Source organism: Lynx canadensis, chromosome D1 (assembly GCF_007474595.2).
Source record: "Lynx canadensis isolate LIC74 chromosome D1, mLynCan4.pri.v2, whole genome shotgun sequence".
Classification (NCBI taxonomy): Eukaryota; Metazoa; Chordata; class Mammalia; order Carnivora; family Felidae; genus Lynx; species Lynx canadensis.
Window position 1 is genome coordinate 75,008,898 of NC_044312.2, and position 21,160 is coordinate 75,030,057.

General features: G+C 47.4%; 1 protein-coding gene across 1 annotated transcript; it reads right to left on the minus strand.

Moving 5' to 3' along the window:
• Window positions 1-1,478: 1,478 nt before the first annotated feature.
• CSRP3 (cysteine and glycine rich protein 3) lies at window positions 1,479-20,127 on the minus strand. Its single transcript, XM_030331674.1, has 6 exons — window positions 20,047-20,127; window positions 10,892-11,041; window positions 6,562-6,730; window positions 4,477-4,609; window positions 3,219-3,312; window positions 1,479-1,645 (listed from the first exon to the last, which is right to left on the minus strand). Exons 2-6 carry the CDS (start codon window positions 11,001-11,003, stop codon window positions 1,569-1,571), a joined length of 585 nt encoding a protein of 194 aa, XP_030187534.1. The 5' UTR covers window positions 11,004-11,041; window positions 20,047-20,127; the 3' UTR covers window positions 1,479-1,568.
• Window positions 20,128-21,160: the final 1,033 nt, after the last annotated feature.

A 21,160-nucleotide genomic window follows, 5' to 3' on the forward strand; every position in this document is an offset into this window, starting at 1 on the left:
TCCGTCTCCAGGGCGGCTGGCTGGGTGGTGGGGCTAGTAACCGTGAGTTGTGGTAGAGGAGCAGGTCATCCTGTCCGGTGCTCATTTTCACATGTTGTGTGTCTTACCCCTCTGTAAGCCTGGAGGTCTCTAGCGTAGGGGACTTCCTAGCCAAGGCCAAGGTGCTATATTGCTCTTAAAGTCCGTGCAGGTTAAAGGGGACTTGATGTAGTTAATTCAGTTTATCCCTGGTGTTATTAATCGTTGGACTGACGTCGATGGGATCTCACACACCTCTGGCCAGAAGCTGACAGATGAAAAATAAATCGCCCTGTGCTCCCTTCCCCCGAGAATGTAAAATGTGCAATAGTTCCACCCTCGGGTCATTTTGGTGGAACTCGGTGGCCAAATCACCCTCCGCAAGGGTCTCTGGACAAATAAAACATCTACATTTTCTCTTTGAAAGTGGGATGGGGCACAACCTCTGCCAGCCCTTGTTTTTCTCTCTGAGCCCTTCTGTTAATGCCAAGCAAATAGAGAAAATGATGAGATGTAATTGCATCCGAAGCGTCAAAAAACCAGTAAATAAATAATGAAGTCAGTGCGGGGCTTTGTCCATGATGGTGCGTAAGCAACCCTGAACATGTGCTCTTTTTAACGGAAGCCTTCTTGGGACTTGGTGTGTAGAAAAACCATGGTTTAGTCTAGCTTTTCCTTTGCTTTCATTTCCTCCAAATAATTCAGAATTGCACGTTGGTGGGAGAAACGCGGTGGTTGTTAGAAGCGGAGGCCCGAGAAAATATGCACACTCAGGCCGCTGAGAACATGCTGAGGAAGCACAGGGATATTTTTAATTGGCTGCATTTCATTGGTGAGGCTGGCGATTTGACGTAGGAGAGATTTTAAGAAAATTGCCAAGCCCTAGGGAATTGTCCCAGAATCAAAGAAAATCATCCTGCTGTTGTTTGTAACACGGAAGCAAACTCCACATTTTGTTGCCATTTCTGGGTTTTTCACAAAATGGGCGAAATTGCAAAGCCCCTGATAGGACAAAAGGACCGACTCTTCAGCAGTTTTATTAGTTTTGATTTTCCTTCCAGAATTTGCTCTCATGTTGTCTTGCTTCCTCTGGAACCCCGTTTCCTTCTCTGTCAGTAACGAGAAAGAAGCTCAGTGGACAGATCCTGGAAGCCTGCTTTCCTTTGCCTCTTGTTCCTCCTCCTCACGCCTTCCCCAGTTGACATCAAGATTCATTGCATCATTTGCAGCGCGTTTTTAGAAACACCTCTCTATTTTTTGAAAATCTCCCTCCATTCGAAAGAAAAGATCCAGAGACACGCCAGGTGCCGCTAAAACATTTATTTATTGCCTCCCCCGCCCTGGGTGTCAGAAATTAACAACGCATTTGTTACAGGCTAAACTTGTAATACTTTTCTTCCGAAGGTGTCTTCTAACTTTGGGTAAAGACTACGATCGCTTCTGAAGAGAAATACTGCCCGATCCCCAGCGAGAGGACGTTCGGGGGAGGGTTGCCGCCTGGCAGGATCACGTGGCAAATGCTGGAGGCCCACGGAAGTATGTCACACTCTTCACTCTTTCTTCTCCACTTGATGTGTTAGGCCTCCAAACCCAATACCCGTAGGGCCAAAATTTTTGGCATAGCAAACTGAACGAGAGGGAGGAAAGGGGAGAGAGAAAGGGTTGGTTAGACCGTGTTTGCACTTCCTTGCTCCTAGACACAGTCCTTTCATCTGTGAGAGACGTCCTTGTGATCACTGTATTCATAAGTTCACTTTTAAGCATATCGAACTGCATTTATTTTAGATCTGCTGATCGAAATTGTTCATACTTTGGGGCACTTGGGTCTAAGTGTTCACAGACGTTTTCTCACTTGAGTCAACACGATCGGGGCCATGATTGCCTGCCCAGGCTCGTCCCCTCCTGCCTTTGCCTCCCTCCTGATACTGCAGGCACACGGAACCACTCGTGGACCCTGGAATGCCCCCACCAAAACCCACATTCATCCTTCAAGACCCACAGGGGGCTTGTCTTCTAAGAAGCCTTCCCTAACACCCCAAGCTGGTCACTTGCCTCTTTATGTGCTACTACCGGAGTTTTTTTTCACTTGGTGATGCAATTATGCTATTATTTGTCTACGTGTTCATCTCTCTGCTGGCCGCGGCAACATTTTAGCGTTTTGGGGCCTGTGAATGCGGAGGACCCTCTGTGTCCTCCACTGGCGGGAGGAGGCACCCCCTCTTGGATAGGGCGTTTGTTTGCATTCTGTCTCACCGAGGGGGCAAAGTTTGGGCACCTTGCAGTCTTGATTAGTAATGTCCTCCCTCTTGCCTTCTCCCGTTGCTCCCCTCCATTCCAACACACACACCTGGAGACCTTGAGACACCATCATCACGTGAAAGGGTGGGAGTACCCCACTGAGAAACGATAGGCCTAGGAGAGGCTCCGAGGTGGAGAACACATTGCCTTGGCCCTGATTCATCCCTTCCTTTTCATAGCATCAGAGAAGAGCTAACCCCTACTGCCTTTCCACAAGACAAAGGGATTGTGGAGGCATCTGGGAGCAGAACTGTGAGGACCAGAAGGAAAATTAGTTGTCAGTTCTGTCCCTGCGATCACTAGGTGATAATGCAATGTTAGAAACAAATGCTAGGAAGGAAGGAGGGAGAGAGGCAAGACCTGAGGGAGGAAGGAGGGAAGGAGAGAGAAGGGAGGAAAGAGAGGAGGGAAGGAAGGAAGGAAATAGATATGTGTCGATAAACTAAGGAGAGGTCAAACTCTCTGAACTAATAAACTATTCATTTAATCTAATATACTAAAGAGAGTTCATCCTTCCCCAGTCGCCCCTAACCACCATTCAGGTAGACAGAGGGTATTTGGATTTTCAGAAGGGAATGTGATACTGTTTATCCAGGCCCATGGCCTCTTCTGAGTCAGGACACTGTTTTCTCCTCGTCCTCTCTGCCCCCAGGCGCCCAGCTGCCCTGAACCACTGAGTATCTTCAAGCATCCGGTCCCCCCACATGCTCCAACGGAGAGGACCAGAGCTGGGTTGGGGGGGGCGGAGATTTCTTCCCCTTAGGTGGCTTTGCTCCCCATCCTGAGAGCCCAGACTCTGCTCAGGCTGAGCAGCCATGCCTCCTGGCAGACACAAACCTCTTGGCTGGACACAGCTTACCCTCCAAGGACCCTCCTTGGGAAAACAGCCCAGAACCACTCACCTTTGCAGTAAAGTTCCCCATCTTTGTCAGTGACGTTCGTGGACTCTAGACTCTTCCCACAGATGGCGCAGCGAAAACAGGTCTTGTGCCAAGGCTGAGGGGCACAGGAGAGCAGGAGAGTTACATTAGCGGGGTGGGCTGGGCAGCGTATTCTGTGTCCATGTTAAATCCCCTGACGAGCAGCGTATAAAGGGGTGCCACTGTCTAAACCGTTCGCGTATGTAATAGGCCCCAGACCAGTTTTCCCGGGGATTTGGAGAAAATGAGATGCTATGGAATTGGCCAGCAAGTCCCAGAACCCCTAAAAATAAATTTACCGGAACTATTACCGTATGTATTCCTTCAGAACAGACTAGAAAAGGGCTTCCCCCTTCTAGAAGATCGAGGAATAAAGTGGGGGCCGTGGGTAACATTTACATCGAATATAAAGTTAAAGAAGACGAGAAGAAATGAGGCGATTAGCCAGGTAATTCAATTTCGCTTGAACTCCGTGTCTTTCTGCCAGAAGAGAGTTGCGTGGCTTGGATCATGGGAAGACGGCCTTCTTCTGCACACCTGTACGTCCACCAGGCATGGCCTAGGCGTTCTCCATCTTCAAGTGGCCAGTCTTGGGGGTGGAGAATGCCCTCATATTCGAAGTCAGACCCTCCCCATGGCCCTTCTTTCCACCCACCCCGTTCCGCTTTAGTATAAACAGTTTTGTTTTTTTTTTCCTTTCCGTCGGGCCCCAACCCTTTGGTGAATATCCTGAAACCGGAACTTGCAGAGCAAGTGTGCATAACGGTCTCGGACATTGGATGACTCCTCCGATTGCCAAGACGCTTGTGAGCAAGGATGCTCCTTGCTGCTATGAGGTGTCTGCTCTATCCGCCGGTGGTGATGCCAGTGGCAGATGGAGTGATGCAGTGGTGATGGGCTCACAGGGCTCATAGCTTTCTGGAAGCATTGTGGACACTGCAGGGCAAGGGGCTTGTACACTTTGTATCTCCAGCGCTTCCAGCCGGGTGCCTGTCACCTAGTGGGCTTAGGCCTGTTGCATCGCATTTCACCAGCTCTAGATTTCCAGGGCTCTGCACAGTGACACTCACAGCCAGGAAAGCGGGTGAGGGTGGGTGGCTCCTAACTCGGCTCCTGGGAGCAAAGGAGAACGAAGGGCCTGGCTCCCACCCGCTCACAGTTCCTACTTTCCTCTCTTAGCCCTCCCGCCCCGTGTGGTGCAGATGAGCAAGCCCCACTTGGCTCACATGGCCGTCCTTACCTTGCCACCTCCCATCACCTTCTCAGCAGCATAGACTGACTTGCCGCATCGAGGGCACTTCTCAGACTCTCCGAACTTCGCAGTGAACTTGGAAGGGTTGCTGGTGGTGGCTGAGCGTGCCGGCTTTGGGGACCTGGTCGACACAGACAAATGGATGAAACCCATAGAGCTTGTTGGAAAAGAGTACTTTAAGCGAGTTACTAAACTTGTCTGTGCCTCAGACTCCTCATCTGGGAAATGGGGCTCATCATGGTGCCTTCCTCAGGGTTGCCGAGACGGTTTAATGAGGGGACCTGAGTAAAACACTTAGAAGTCTGTGTGTCTCCTGGCATTTACTGAGGACTAACAAACCTAGTTCTTTTAAAAAAAAATTTTTTTTTTAACGTTTATTTATTTTTGAGACAGGGAGAGACAGCATGAATGGGGGAGGGTCAGAGAGAGAGGGAGACACAGAATGTGAAGCAGGCTCCAGGCTCTGAGCTGTCAGCACAGAGCCTGATGCGGGGCTCGAACTCACGGACCGCGAGATCATGACCTGAGCCGAAGTCGGATGCTTAACCGACTGAACCACCCAGGCGCCCCAAACAAACCTAGTTCTAATGAGCTTAAATCTTTCCTTTCTGTGGTAAAACACTTAGCTAGTGTTCCATGTGTGTTCGCTTGTGTTGTTGTGTTATTATTGCTGCTAGCATTTACATTCTTCTATACCGTCTTGGAGCCCACTGGTCTGCTTTATGGAGTGAGTTGTGGAAACATTCTAGAGCAAGATGGGATCTTGACAATTGATAGCAAACAAACCATGGTCCAATAAACTGATGCAGTCCCTGTCACAGGTCAGGTTGCCATCCTGCATCCAAAGGTCACCTGTCCCCGGGTGAGCATCGTCCAAGATGGAAGCACAGTAAACCACCCCTTGCTTCTGTATCTGTTGGCACTTCCTTGTGCGTTTATCACTGATGTCTCGCCGTAACCTCTAGGTTAGGCAGGGCTAGTCGGAAGAGAGTGAGGGCATGAGGGGCAACTGCCCAAGTTTAGGCAACTCGTAATCAGAGCTGGGATGAAACCCAGGTGTGCGGATTCTTGTTTCTCTCGGTGCAGTGTTACAACCAAACCCTAGCGGAGGAGAGTGAGCTTTGGGCAACGTGTGGCAGAGAATGTGGTTGGTGGCCTCTTTCCTCATTAAATGGTGTCCAGTTGGGATTAAGTGATCAGAAACATGTAAGCGACGACTCCTACATTCCTACGTTTTCCCAGGCTCCACCACGGGCTATAGAAGGGGCCAGATGACTCTTCAGATGGTCTAACTGCTGCTCTCTGGGGGAGGCCCTCCATGGACCACTGCCTCAGTGGGGCTAGGCCTTTCTGTCTAGTCCCACTGCAGAGCTGAGTCCGGATACCAGCTGGCCAGACCCCAGCTGCCTGCGGGTGGCTGTCAGTCTGTACTCAGTTCCAGGGAGGAACTCAGCGCGAGCAGCAAGACAGTAGAACAGCCTGGTAAATGGAGGTTGTGCAGGGTGATATCCCAGCTTCCTTTGATAGTGTTGAGGGGGAAACCTCAGCGCTGCATCATCAACAGGCAACTAGGGAGACCCACAGAACAGTCATAATTGATTGTTTACTCCTGAGGCACAGAGCCCTCCCTGTAGACCCACCCGCCCTGTGATGTGGGTATTAGTCATCTTACAACCCTAAGGGAGGAACTGAGTGACAAGGACGCAGAGAATGGCCATTGCTTCCCTGCCATATTTATGTGATTTACACAGAAACGCTCCAAGGGGAAGAAAAGGGACTCCGTGCAGTTTAGCAAAGGTCAAACAATGGAACATCTGTACTTTCTGGGTTTTCTCTTGACATGCAGACCAAGAGCCATGGTGTAAAAGTAATTGCCCTTTAGAAAGGCAGATAATTTGAAGAGCGTCTTGGGAGAGATGACACATTGTTAAAACTTGGTCAGAGTATTCTTATTGTCAGCCAGTCAACAATAGAGTCCATTCTCCCACTTCCAGAAAACGTTGCTATGGGAACAAAATGAACTGTCCTGATAGCTAGGGCTCTACTGGGCTGGGAGAAGTGGTGGTGACTCACTGTTGGAATTGGAGGCCCAGATGTTCGCCCGTGTCCGTGCTGAGGCAGCCGGCGCCTTGTCCGTACCCGATCCCCTTGGGGCCATATCTGCGCCCGTAGCAGATCTTACAGTAGATCTCCGACTCATGAGCTGCGACTGTGGTGCTGTCGAGAGCCTTCCTGCAGGCCACTGCGGAGGAAGGGACAGTCAGGGGGTTGGGGCCGAGGCTCCTCCCCCTTTCCCCGAAGCCCTAATGCCATGCTCAGGGCCAAGAGCCCCAGCAAGAGGGACCCTCTGGCCGAAAGCACAACTTTGATCCCTGAGCGGAGCACCTTGAGCCGTGGATTCCAAAGCAGCCCTGATTTCACAGGTGAGGAAACTGGGGAACAGAGAAGGGACATAATGTGTTCAGTGGAACCCAGCTAGAAAGAAGGGGAGGCCAGGATGGGAACCAGGTGTGTGGTCTTGGGCTAGTTAAGAATATTGTTCCCGAATCCGAACAACCTGAATTCCCGAGTGTCTAACCTCACGTGACATCAGGGAAGCGCGTGTGTATGCTTGTGGGGTGAGGAGGGGATAAGGCACTGAGGCAGGGGATGAATTTATTTTTTTTCTTGGTAATACCAGAATCGGGACCGAGCGGTTTCTGTACTTACCGTGGCCTTTGAAGAGCACTCTGATATTCAAGGAGACAACTACCACTGAGGCTACTTTTGATCCAGGTCTGGAAGCAGGAGGTGGTGTAGATAGAGGTAGACCTGTCTCGCAGACCCTGAGGCTTTAACTGGGGGAAATCCCCAGTCACTGTATATTGCCTAATATAAAGTGTCCCCCGGAACATGAAGTATATAAGGCAAGCCCCCATTTATCCCCAAAAGAAGATAGATACATTAAAATAAGTGAGTGTGGGGTTTTTTTTGGCAATTTGAAAAAAGAAAAAAACTTTTAAGGATGTAAATGAAAGTGTTAACTACCTACTTATAATATTTAATTTAATAATAGAGATCAATAATGTATTGATTTGGAGAGATGACTTTTTTCTCATCTCACACAAACTCAGGGACAAAAAATTTCACCGTCAGCACCTCCCTGTCACCAGGGTTTTCCTCAGGCAGTGACTCCGCTCTCCAAGACTTACCACTTCTGTGTGCATCTTTGAGGTCTGGTGGTACCTGAGTAGGAGGCTGTCCCCTGGAATTTGTATCTCAACCAGGAGTTCCTATTAGCATAGCATTTGGGCAGCTTTAAAAAAATATGTAGGATTTCCCCCACTTGATAACTTGCGGTGTTGCTCTGTAAAGGTTGATCCTTAAAGGTTTTTTATGGTGGTTCTCACTGCTTATAACAGTGAGGTCATAGCCCCAAGAAAAATAAGACACGTGCATTCAATTTATTTGCCTCCTTGTTTTTGTTTTTGTTCAAGTGACCTTTATAAGCAATCGACCATCGAATGAAGTTGTTTCAGGGTAATATGCTTTCCTCAAATAGCATTTTACTTAAAAACATCATATAATTGAATATGAGAGTGGGGGAAGACAAGGTTGTAGATGAGGGGTTGGTGGTTGTGTGGATGGGAAAAGAAGCGTATGGAAATACATTAAACAAGTCAACATTGTGTGTGTTAAAAACTCTCTGTAAAAAAAAAAAAAAAAAGTTGAGAGACTGTCCTATAGTGTAAGATACTTTATGAGGCTTTGAACACAGGGCAAATCCTTTTTGTGAGGAATAATTTTTGGAGAAAAATACCTTCTATTTGGGCATATAACATACACACGCGTCTCCACCCTTCTTGTTGCTATCAGCTTCTAGCCTCCAGAAAAACGTCTCAAATATTCATTGATGTTCTAGACTCTGAGTTCCTTGAGGGCAACACTTTAATTTTTACTATCCTCAGAACATGGTATGGGGCCTAGCCTGAAGTGAGTCCTCATTAAACATTTGTTGAATGAATGAATGAATGAATGAGTAAGTGAATGCAGGCATGCACGCACGGGTCAATGATGGTCAGTGACTTGTCCACGATTAGACAGCAGTTAAGTTGCAGAGCCATGACTGGCCTCAGGTCCTCTCACCCCTGCTCCATTTCTTATCCCCATCCCTCCAGGGCTGTGTTACTCCCCGTCATGCCTGGGCCCTTTCTATCACCACTCCCTGGCTTCTGACCAGCTTGCACACACAGGCAGAGTCGAGCTGTGTTGGCCACTGCTGCGGCCACTCACCACCGTGTATGTTATGTGTTCTGAGTGCAAAACGCACACCGATTTCAAACACTTAGTATACACAAAAAAGAATGTAAAGTATCCCATTAACAATTTATGTATTGATTACATGTAGAAATACGATTTTAGGCACATTAGGTTAAATGAAATGTTTTAAAATTAATTTCACTTCTTTATACCTTTCTAGAAATATGCCTACTAGAAAAGCTATATTTATATCTGTGGCTTACATTATATTTCTTTTGGACAGCCCTGATAAGGAGGATTAAGATTTGTCTAGGAGTTTGGAGAACACTGGCCAGGGGACAAGCTAAGGTAGGCTCTGTCTTTTTGAAGCCTATTTACAACAACTACAGGTTGGCCTGTAGACAAGCAAGTTCGGGGATGGAAATCTAGAAAAGCATGCTCCTCTGCGGGACCCTTCTGTCCACTCCTATGGAAACATGTACTGCTCGGACCCTCAGCCCACCCATGAGTTCAAAGGGTTAAAAGGGACACACCAGCAAATGCTCAAATCCCTTCTACCGTGGCTCCATTGAACAGGGCATCTGCCTGCTACCTAAGGACAACAAGACACCCCGACCATGGAAAGCTTCCCTACCACGTCCTGTTCTCACTCAGACATTGAAGTTGATCAGAGGAGAATAGAGGCCTGATCAAGGACCCCGGTTTCCATCTTGTGACAGCCTGTGTGGTGGGTACTGTCATCTCCATTTTATGGATGGGGGAATTGAGGCTCGCAAAGGTGAAATCACTTGCCCAAGGTCACGCAGTTAGTCCACAGCAGAGCCCAAACTGAAACCCTAGTCATTTTTAGTCTAATTCTAATATCTTTCCATTATTCCCAATGCCTGCTCTTTTTAAAAGCACTGGCTTTTTTTTTTTTGAGCAAAAGCCAGAAGGCTATGGAAGGAACTCTTGAACAATGACTTCTAGATGATTGTAACAATGATGATGAATCTGATGGATGTGTATGATGACTTAAAAATAATTACCCATCACTAGAGCCCAAAGCTTACTAGTAAGTCCACCAACCCAGTCACTCAGAGCCATGCTTCTCCCTGCTCTTCGATGACAATTCTGTTTGCCATGGAAGGTGAGAGATAATGGAAACTCTGGCAGCAGATAAAACATTACTATTTTCGGCAGCTTAAGGATGAAGTGCCTTCATGCTTTAACAGATGGAGCCCGATCCTTGAAGTTCCATTTGAAACAGTTCGGGGCAGTGTGACACCTTGTGGCCACTGGGCTAAATCATGGGGGTGGTGTGGGGGAACATGTGGGGAGGGAGTCTGCCAAATGTCTAGCGAAACTAGCCCTTAAGCCAGACCTACTGGAGGGAGGCAAGGAAGGTAAGCGGGTCAAAAGAGACTGTTCTCCTAGAACTGGACTGGCCATTGGAAACTCTAGAATGAAGTCATGTTGAAGGGACCGGACTGGGGGTCTGAAGATACGGGTTCTACTCCTGGTTCCGCTGTGGGTTCTTGTGACCCAGGCTTAGAGACGAGAAATGGTGTGTCCAAAGTCATGGGTCAGGCAAAGCCAGACTCCCAGAGGGACCCCAGGGTTTGTATTCCCCCAGCTGTGACACTGTGCATCTGTGTCCAGCAGGTGATGCTAAAGGTTCCCTTTGTGACACTACTGGTGTCCATGCCCCAAACTCTTCCTGTTTGGACTATTACAGAATGGGCAGATGTTGTCCCTCACCTGACACAGGCTCTTTCTTGGGAAAGACCAGTCGCAGCTGGCTTCAGTAATACTGGCCAGTGGGAACAACACAGAGCCAATGCATCCGGGCTCCAGATAAGCGATGGCTTCCTTTCTTTGCCAAGTCACACTTTGCAAATGTTGCCACTGGGTCAAGGTTCTTGCCACAATGGCAGCAGTAGGCCAGCTTGTTCTGACTTTGGCAAGAACTGGGCAAGTTGTTGGCGAGAGGGTCCTCAGGAGAACACCATCCCTTTAGGTGGGGTCCCAGGGTGATATTTCTATAAGTTCCCAGGGGATGCTGTTGCTGCTGGTCCCGGGACCAGACCCTGAGGACCACCTTTATGCAGCATCTGTGGCTAAATGTGAGCTTTGAAATGCCCTCCGGACGCTGAGGGGCCCCCATGGTGTTCACCCAACTCACTGCAGTGGAAGCAGGTCTTGTGGAAACTCCTTCCATTGCACTGGATTTCTTCCGCGTGGTAGACCGTCTTTTCGCAGGCACCACATTTCGCTCCTCCGCCCCAGTTCGGCATCTTGAAGACCTTCTGACCAAGGTCAAGTCTAACAGGATCTAAAACAAATACCCTAAATGTTGGCAAACTCAGGAGTGAACAAATGCCCCGTAGTACCGTGTTCTCAAGGCCAGGATCCAGCTCCGGTGTGTTTGGTGGTTCATTCATCCATTCATTCATCCATCCACACATTCATTCAGCAAATAGTCACTTGTGTGCACATCACTGAATAAGCTCAGACACTCAGATGGCCCTGAGCAAGTCACTTAACTGCTTTAAGACTCAGTTTCCTCTTCTGTTAAATTTCGGTAGCACCTGCCCCTAGGGTTCTTGGAAGGGATAGATGAGCTAATTTTACGTACATAAGATTATATACAAATATTAAGTATAATTGTTTCATCTAAGGTTTTAAATACGATTCCATCAGTCGTGGGAATAATCTATGAAAATGGTGTTATCTTCTTATTTAGCTCAGTGCTTCTCGAATCACGTCAGCTTTTGCTACTGTGTGGATGCTGGTTTGTTAGATGTGGGAGAAGCAGGCAGTTCTGTATTTCTAATAGTCTCCAGGCAGTGCTGATGCTATCAGTAGGGACCATGCCTTGGGCAGCAAAAGCCTTAGCTAATCTTTTTTTTTTTTTTTTAAGTTTTTAAAACAACTTTAATGTTTATTTATTTTTGAGAGAGAGAGAGAGAGAGAGAGAGAGAGAGAGAGAGCGCACAAGCAAGGGAGGGGCAGAGAGAGAGGGAGACACAGAGTCTGAAGCAGGCTCCAGGCTCTGAGCTGTCTGCACAGAGCCCCACGCGGGGCTTGAACCCATGAACTGTGAGATCATGACCTGAGCTGAAGTCAGTGGCTTAGCCAACTGAGCCACCCAGGCGCCCCAAGCCATAGCCAATCTCGCCGATAAAAATCCATGATCTATAAAATGTCCCATTCAGATTTATCCCTCCTATCTCTTAGACCCAAGCAGTAAGCTATGGTGGCACTATACTAGCTCAGTGGTCTGGAAACCTGCCTTCTGCTTTCAGGGCTAGCACACCTGGCCATGTGCAGGGAGACGAATTGCACGGCTTCTCTTACATCTGCCTTCCCACCTACACTATGGAGAGAGTCACTCTTTCCCTCGCTGCCACGCAGTGTTGTTTGGAGACCCGAATGACACGATGTGCAGGAAGGCGGATGGCAGAACTCACAGTGCCAGGTGTGATCACAGGAGCCAAGCGATGATGATGATGCTGCTGCGTGTCCTCCCACACCCTTCCAGGATGTTCTGCCGCAAACAGTGGCTGAGAGTCCCAGCCCCGGGCCATCATTGTCTCCTCCCTATGGCATTTGTGTAAGAAATACCGGACAAGTAGCGGCATCAAAAAACAACTTTCCCTTTCTTTCTGTGTCTGTGTGTAAGTATGAATCCAGTTTTCAGTTTCCCCAGAGCAGAACTGAAGTCAGCCATCAGTAGTGAAATTTCTGAGATCTGGCCAGCTCCAGGGGGCCAAATTTTCGCTGAGATCCTTTGGTTTCTAAGAAGACTGGTATGCCATCTTGTCATTGAGACCAAGCACTATCAGCCCATTCCGAGTGGCTGCTTCTGACCTTCTCTTTCCCTTCTGGGAAGCCAGTCACCTTCTTATAATAGTTGGCGATTAACACTAAGTTCTCCTGGGTCAACTGGTCTGGACTGTGCCTTCCAGCCTCATAACAAAGACAGGTTTTGCTAAGAAACAGAAGGTAAATAGCAAACAGACCACTGAACCTGATACCAGGACCAAAGGGAACATCTCTACCTAATTGTCCCTGTAAACAGCTTTCCCACTTAAAAAATAGCGTGAGGTTAGCCAGGAACACCCAATCCTTCCTCTCATAGAAGCAGGCTGTTCTTTTTATTCAGTAAATTTAGAAAATGCACTTAAAACATTTTTTTTTAAAGGAAACATAGGAGCACCTAGATGGCTCAGTCGTCTGAGGGTCCAACTCTTGATTTTGGCTCGGATCATGATCCCAGGGGCATGGGATTGAGCCCTGCATCGGGCTCGACGCTGAGCATGAAGACTGCTTAAGATTCTCTCTCTCTTCCCCTCTCTCCTGCTCTTGCTTTCTCTAAATATAAAAAAAAAAAAAAAAATTTTTAAGGAAATATTTAGTGCTTCTATTTCTGTATTTCAGGTTGTTTAGTACAGAGGAAGGAATAATGCATTTTGAAATGAAAGGCTTGGGATCAAGTCTGCATTCATTCACTCATGCATTTACTACCTACCTACCTGTCATGTGTCAAGCACTGTATTAGGTACTTGGCGAGGGATCAAGGGGAGGAAAACTTATAAGAACGAGTAATTTGTGTTGCCTGTAATGAGAAGTCCACATTCTAGTGAGGAAGAGAAGCAGGAACCAGATACTGGGTACCAGAGAAAAGTCTTACAAGAGTACCATGCAAACTCAAAGGAGAGTATGGCTACCCAAAGTTAGACTAGGGATGAAACCAGCGAGTCGCTGGAGGATCACAGATGTCACATCCAAATGGGTGAATAAGAGTTCTCCAGAGAGCAAAAAGGGAGAAGGACATTTCAGGCAGAGTAAAGAATACACAGGGCATGTCTTAATATCCCCTGAAAGAACCCAAAATTGTTTATTTTTGACTTTTTAAAAATGTTTAGGTCTCTAGAGTTGGAATAGATTTTTAAGAGTGACCAACCTCCTCATTTACAAACAAGGTAAGACAAAAGAAGGAAAACGTTTGGGAGATTTTCTTAGGCAATTTCTTTTTCTAAGATCCATCCTTCTCTGACTAAAGATGATACATTCTCTGGGAAAGAGTAGAATCACATAATTTTGATCATGTTCATTTTGATCCTGGGTTGTAACATAATATAAAATAGAAGAGAAATGTCATATATATCCAGGAATAAGACAGTGACACTTGCGAAATTAATGAGATGGAAATTTTCAATGAAAACAACCCTAGGTCACATTTCTTATTTCAGATCTTTGGTGGAGATCTAATTGGCGTGTCTTGCGAGTTAATGGTAGACAGAGATGCCCCCTGGGAAGATGTGTGCCTATGCACTCGGCAGTTGCCTCCACATGATTCTTCTCAAAGTGAGGATAAGATTACAGATAATACCTTCTTCACAAGGTAATGGATCCTAGCACAGGTTATTTCTTAAGTGATCATAAATATCTGACGTACGTATATTAGGACTTGAAACCCAGAATAGAAATCCGTAGGCGTTTTATTAAACAGGTGCCGAGTTCCATTTTTAAAATTGGAAATGTAGCTACGAAGGCTAAACACAGAAGACGTCTCTGATTTCTTCTTCCAATGCTCCAAGGCCAAAAGGCAGAGCATGTTGTAAAGCATCCTGAATTGGAAGACACAGGTTCTAATCTTGACCTTGTCACCTTGAACTTGGGTGAAATATGATGGAATTTAAAGCAGTATTGAGGAGCTATTCTAAGGCAAGTCCTTGTCGTCCCCCCCCCCCCCTTTATTTCAGGTTATCCAAGTAGCACGCATCTGCTAATTAAGTCACTGTGATTTGAAAGCACATTTAAGTCCTGGCTCAAGTACATAACCTTTTCGGCCTCCGGCATTGCTTTGGAATTCCTGTGTCTCAACACTCCTCTAGCCAGGCCCAGAATGTGAGTTTATGCTGGCAAGATACCAAGGGATGGGCCATTTGTTTATCAGCGTTGCCTGGCACAGGCAAGGGTCATTGAAGGTAGGATGCCAAATATAGGCTCGCCCGTCACTCAGCCCCATTTGCCACCTGGGTCACAGTCTCCATCACATCACCTGGCATTACTCCCCGGGCCAGTCCTGGAGATGGCCGTGTTGTCACTGATGAAGTCAAGGGTCACGACTGAAATGGGGGACAGTTTGGGGTTTCTGAAGAGGATAGAGAATGTGAGCTTTGCTACATTGGTTAGGGGGAGGGTGAACTCCAGACTTTTGGATACCCAGTTCCCAGTGAGAGACTACCTGTGTCGATTTCTTCACGAATAATGCTGTGGAAACAGTTATACTGGGAACGTGCGATAGTGGGTACTGGGAAAAGCATTGGATCAGATGCAAGAAGCCAGAGTTCTAGTTCCGCCTTGCCTCTTCAGAGCTGTGTGATCTGGGAAAACCAGTGAAGCTCTCTGAACTTCAGTATCCTCTCTCTAAAATGGGCATACTGTCCCATCTGTTCCACTATTGCTGGGAGGATTGTGGCAGTTGAGGTACATCATATCACTTTGTAAACTGTGGAGTATTATAAAATGTGCGAACTAATTAGATCTGCAATAACTCTAGATTGTCACATATTAATCTGGCCCTTCAGAAGAATAACGATGCTGTGTATTTGGGCACCTCCTTCCTACTCCAACACTCACTGTTTGGTGCTTATCAAGCTTATCAACTATGGAGCTGAAAGGTGACACCTTAGGGCAAAAATGGGTGGGGGAGGCAAAATGGACACTCAGTGACTCAGTTTCTTCTTTGTAGGCATCCCTTAAAGACCGTGGGAGGGAATCTTAGGCCACGACTTTGAGCGGACTGTTAGTGACGATGCCATTTTCAGCTCAGTGTTGGTTCATGTGGTCATCTTATTAGATGCCTGATTCTCCATGGTGAGTCAAATTGTCTACACTGGCTGAGGCCAAGATTTTGTATCATAGGAGCGTATGTCCGGAATGTAAGGGATAATCATTACCAACATAATAATGTTATTATTGAAGCTAAAGTGTGTGGAGTCCCTTTGGCCCGGCTCTGTGGTGTGTATCATTCCATGCCCATAGCCACCCTTCAAGGTAGGCACTATTAAAAAAGGTACCTTTTGTAACTTTGGGCGAAATGGAGTCTTAGGGAAATTACATTACCCAAGGTCACATGGCTACATTGGAATTTAGGGCTCTGACTCCAAAGCTGTGTTCTTATATTAACATTAGCTACTCTTTATTGTTTACTCTGTATCAGTTGCTTTATACGTACTATCTTTAGAACAGCCACCCCACAGAGCAAATGGTTTTATGTCCGCTTTGCAGATGAGGAAACTGAGACTCAGAGAACTCGAGTGACTTGTCTGGGATCCCACAGCTAATAAGTGGCAGAGCTGTGATTCAAACCCGAGTGAAGCTGGTTCTATATCCCAGGTCTCTGCCTATAACACGCTAGAGAGGGGACAAGGGTCAGTGTCTCCATTAACCAAACTTCCCAGTTGATGGGAACTGGGATCTGGTTGACCCCATTGTCTCCCCATGGGACAGAGAGTACTCATGGGTGGAAATAGCAGGGAGCCTGAATTTAACTCAGTAAGTAAAAGCCTCTCTAAGAGTCATTGCCATTCAGACACAGAAAGAGCTCCTTTGGAGCTCGAGAGTTCCCTCTCACTATTGACTTTAGCTCAGCTGGGGATGGTTGTTCACATGACTGCGATGTTGTGAAGTCCCTTCAAGGACCCTTCAAGCCCTGAGACAGGTAGAGGGATCTGAACAGTGACTGGAGCCTCACCTTGCAGAAAGCTTGCCCAGTGGCATCTGCTCTCAAACACTGCCTCTTCTCTACTCTTCTAATCCAGGGAAGAGAGGTGATGTAGCATGGTGGAAGACCACGAGCTTTGGAAAGAACCAGCCAGGGTTCAAAAAACCCTCTGTGTTGGACCTTGGGCAGAATGCTCAAAATCGCGAGCCCAGTGTTCTCGCGCGTGTAAAGACAGACGAGAAGGGTTGTCTTCAAAGGTTTCCAGGTTAGATAAGATCACCATGATAGCTAAGGTACTGGGTATACAAATGCGTAATACATGGCAGGTGTCTAATAAGTTTAGCTGCTCTCCTTATTGCCACTGTTATTATTTTATCTTTAGCTTTTAACTCCCATTGTCTTAAGACAAGCAGATCTTTCCTTGCTTCTTCCCCGTGGCCCCTTTGGCTCAGACTGTGAACCAGCTCTATTTCTCAGCCTTTGGACTATGCTGCACCCAGGAGCAGATGCAGCCAGGCCAGGGAGAGAGCTCCCTGGGGGGAGCAGGGGGCCTGGTGCCAGCGATGGCATGTCAGGCAGAGTCCTAAGCCTGTGCCCCAGGACAGCTGCTTCCTCACTTTGGCAGCCCTGGTGCCTAACACCAGCTGACCTCACTGGCGATGTGGACAAGGAAGCAGCAAGCCCAAGCGGAGTCCCTGGGGCCCAGGGAAACCATGCCCTTGAACTCGCCCGTGTAGGATACTCAAGGTCAGTGGCTTCCTCCCAGGCTTCAGAACAGAGGAATGAAGTCCCCTACCCGGAGGCCCTTTCACCAAGCCTGGGAAGCCTAGGTTGCTTATTCCCAGCACAGAAATAACCCCGAGCGTTGGCTCTCATCCCTTTAAAACTTACGGTAGACACGCTTGCCCGTTAAACTGCGGCCGGAACACCGGGGTTACGTTATACCTTTCCTGAAATTCTCTCTGAAGTGTGGCCGAATTTTACTTTCAGAAACTGACTCTGTTCCATTTTGGCCTTTATAACGTGTTCCTAAAGACCATGTGGCACCCTGGTTTATATCCCGGCCCTGCCACGTTCTAGCCACATGACCCTGAGCCACATGACTTTGCTTCTTTGAACTTTCTTCCATTTCTTCCTCTCAAGAATGACTTCTCACAGGACTTTTGTGACAGTCAAATAAGTGAATATTCATCCACGCCCGCACCGGGCAGCAACCAACCAACAGACACATGCTCGAGCCTTTCCCACGATGAGGTCTATACCCCGCGGCCCTCACAATCATTGTGTCCCCTCCCACTTTTCTTCACTGTGCTAACTGCGGCTTTTCACATCTGAAGCCATCACATTTCTCCTTGGCCGTGAAGCCCAACCCTGGCTACAGTATTCCCAGACATCTGAGCAGTGCGCTTATAATTGGAAGCCCGCCTGCCTCAGGAGTTGTGTTTCCTGTGTATTAGATTCCCTGTCTGTGTCCTTCCTCCTATAAAGCAAACTAATCATCATCTAACTCCTGGGCATCTTGTTATCCACTCTGACCTCTGGACTTTTATCATCACACTTGTACTTAGCAGGAAATCCTCCTGCAGCCTGCCGGGTTTGGCCCTGTGCCTTTTCTCAAAGGCCCCGCATATTTGGACCGTTTTATTCAGCTTTACAAAGTACTTCCTATACTTTATATCATTTGATTCTAACAAATCCCTTTGGGATAGGTGGCCTTAGCTTAATTTTATTGTTCGGAAAATGGAAACTCAGAGAAGTTAAAGTGATGTCCAGAGCTGGCTTTTGAACGGTCTCAATGACAGATGCCGTTTTCTCCTATCTCCTTGTTCAGATTCCCAGGATTTCTGAGTTTGTGTTCTCCCAGGGTTCTGTCTCTCCCGCTTTCAAGAGAATGGTGACTATTTGCCTGCCGAGTGACGCTGCTCACTCTTTCCTCCTCTTTCTCTCTGTATCTGTCTCTGTTTCTCTATCTGTCCCCTGCCCCTGCCCCCTGGTCTCCCTCCCGTATCTCTAATGGATGGCTTGTGTGCCTGAGCTGTGGAGCACCTGTCTGCCTGGCCAGCAAGAGCACCAGACCCTGGGGCTAAATTGCACTCTGTGCCAACAGCCGGGCTCATTTTAATGACTGACTTGTTCAGAAAGGAACCAAAGCCAAGCCAGAAGACTCCCTTACATTTTCCGGGTCATAAAACCATCTTACACACTTTGTGATGAGTTGGATGTACCCAGCATTGACATTTTGGTCCCAAAAGTAAACTGAGGAGACAGGCTCTCCCTATTTCCCCATCCTCCCCTGCATCAGTGCTGCCTCTTCCCCCAACCCCAGCCTCAACACACAAGACGGTCAATACAAGCTCATTGAATTGCTTTGAATTGTACCGCAGAAAGACAGAGTTCCTCAGACCTGTCACCCATCTCCTCCTTCTCGGAGATGTCACTGCCCCAGCTCAGGGATGGGAACAGAAATTAAGAGTGGCAACTTTGATCTTTGGACAGCATCTCCACTCAGACCATTGCTTAAAACCACTTCCCATTCTCGGGGCACTTGGGTGGCACAGTTGGTTAAACGTCTGACTTCAGCTCAGGTCATGATCTCGCGGTTTGTGAGTTCGAGCCCTGCGTCGGGCTCTGTGCTGACAGCTCAGGGCCTGGAGCCTGCTTCGGATTCTGTGTCTCCCTCTCTCTCTGCCCCTCCCCCCGCTCACGCTCTGTCTCTGTCTCTCTCTCAAAAATGAATAAACTTAAAAAAAAAAAAACAACACTTCTCATTCTCTGTCACACTCATGCCTGTCATTCAAATCCTTAACTGAGACCTGGAGGAAACACTGGGAATCACCCCTCACCCTCCATGGGGAACATCCTCCTATTCAACAGAGCTTTTGATGGGTTTCTCAGTGTAGCAATGTCTTTTTTGGGGTCCTGTTTTGATTAATTTTAAATTATTAGAAGCGAACCTGTTGCTGAACATCCTTGGGACATGAAATGTATTTTAAACCAGCAAACTTCATTGAGCATTTCCCACGTGTGGGGCAGGGTATGGTGAACTATAGAGATCTCAGTCATTTGCCCGCACCTTCTGAATAGCACAGTTCCTCGTGTTCTGAGCATTGGAAGGCTGGCTTCTGCTGTATTGTATCTATAACAACCACTTTGTAACTGTGAAGCACTTTACAGTTAGAAAAATATCACCACGTCCACTCTGAGGCTCACAGAGGAGACCAGGGCCCTGAGGTCAGGAAGTTTTCCACAGTCACACATCCAGTCCTTATGTCATAGTTCCAGGACTGGGTTGGTGTCTTTTGACTAAGACGATAGGAAGCATTCCACCGTGGAAATAGTTTTATGCCAAATATAGTCCCTTACTCATTTCTCTGTGAGGCTCCCTTGAACCCCCAAATACTAATCCCACTTTTAGAAATTTTTTTAAACCACTGCTGGGTCCACACCAGAATCGCGCATAGCTTGAGCCTCCTACACAGAAGCAGAATGGACACTGGTCACTGGGACATGAAACGCACTCATGCTCTATGGACCCTTCATTGTCCCAAACAGCCACCAAACCAGGCCACCCCCAGCCCAAATATCTGCTTTGCTCCACGTACCTGCCTGCGTGGTCTCTGTCGGCTCAACTGAGTAAGGGGGGCTCTCGTCCTCTTTAAATACGTGGAGGCCGTCCCTAGCATTGGCCTGCAGAGGGAAGGGCGGGAGGGAGGCTGAGGGGAGAGGGTGAATGAGACATGAGTAACACAACTGCTATCAGAGGCTGAAAATAGCCCGTGACCAAAGCCCCGAGTTTTGTTCCCCCCACACCAGCTGTGAGGCCCTTAGAGAACAATATTGCACAGGTTCTGTTTTAATTGCCAATTGCCTGTGGCACTAAAGGATCGATCTGCGGAGCGTAGATTTCTGATCAAGTGGTTGGAACAGGAATAGGAGCAAAGAAGGATTTTATATCTAAAATCATTTTTCCAAGCTCCTACTCCCCTGTCCTTCCTGGAAATCAATGCAAGGTACCTGCAAATGAATCATGAGCCATATCTGGGAGCCCTCTGGAACTCTGAGACACAGGTCACGACACTCGTGAAGAGAACTCACAGCTAAAAATAAGAGTGATGGGTGCATGAAATGATACTTAGATAATCTCTACAAAGAAGCTTGGGGGCGGGGGGAAAGGTCAGCTAATCACCAGGGTTCTGGCACTCCATGGCCCGCCATCCTATGAAGAAAAGTATTCTCTCAATAGTTTTGAAATACTGTGTTCATCATCTTTTTCTACTTAAGAATTTAATATGGCAGCATGTCTTATTTACGACAAATCTTGATAAGCCTCTATGAAACCACATTTTCTTTGGAGGCCTAGTTTCTCTTTGCCTAATATGTACATATTTTTGGCTTTGATCAAGCATCAAGGACACATATGAATTATAGAATTTGATAGGTGACAAGAAGTTCAGAGATTTAATAGACTAATTCTTCACGTTGTCGCTGAGGAAATTGAGGCACCTAACTTGCTCAGGCCAGGTTCCAGGCAGGTGAGCAGGTTCTGGAGTGAAATTCAGGTCATCCGTTTCTCAGACAAAGGCACTTTCCCCTAGTGTTGACCTGGAGGTTGAGGACAACAGGAAGGAAGCATACGAAATCCAAACAGGAAGCATATGAAATCCAGCCTTTCAAATCAGCCATTTTAGCCCTTTGGTTACATGCCCACAAAGCAAT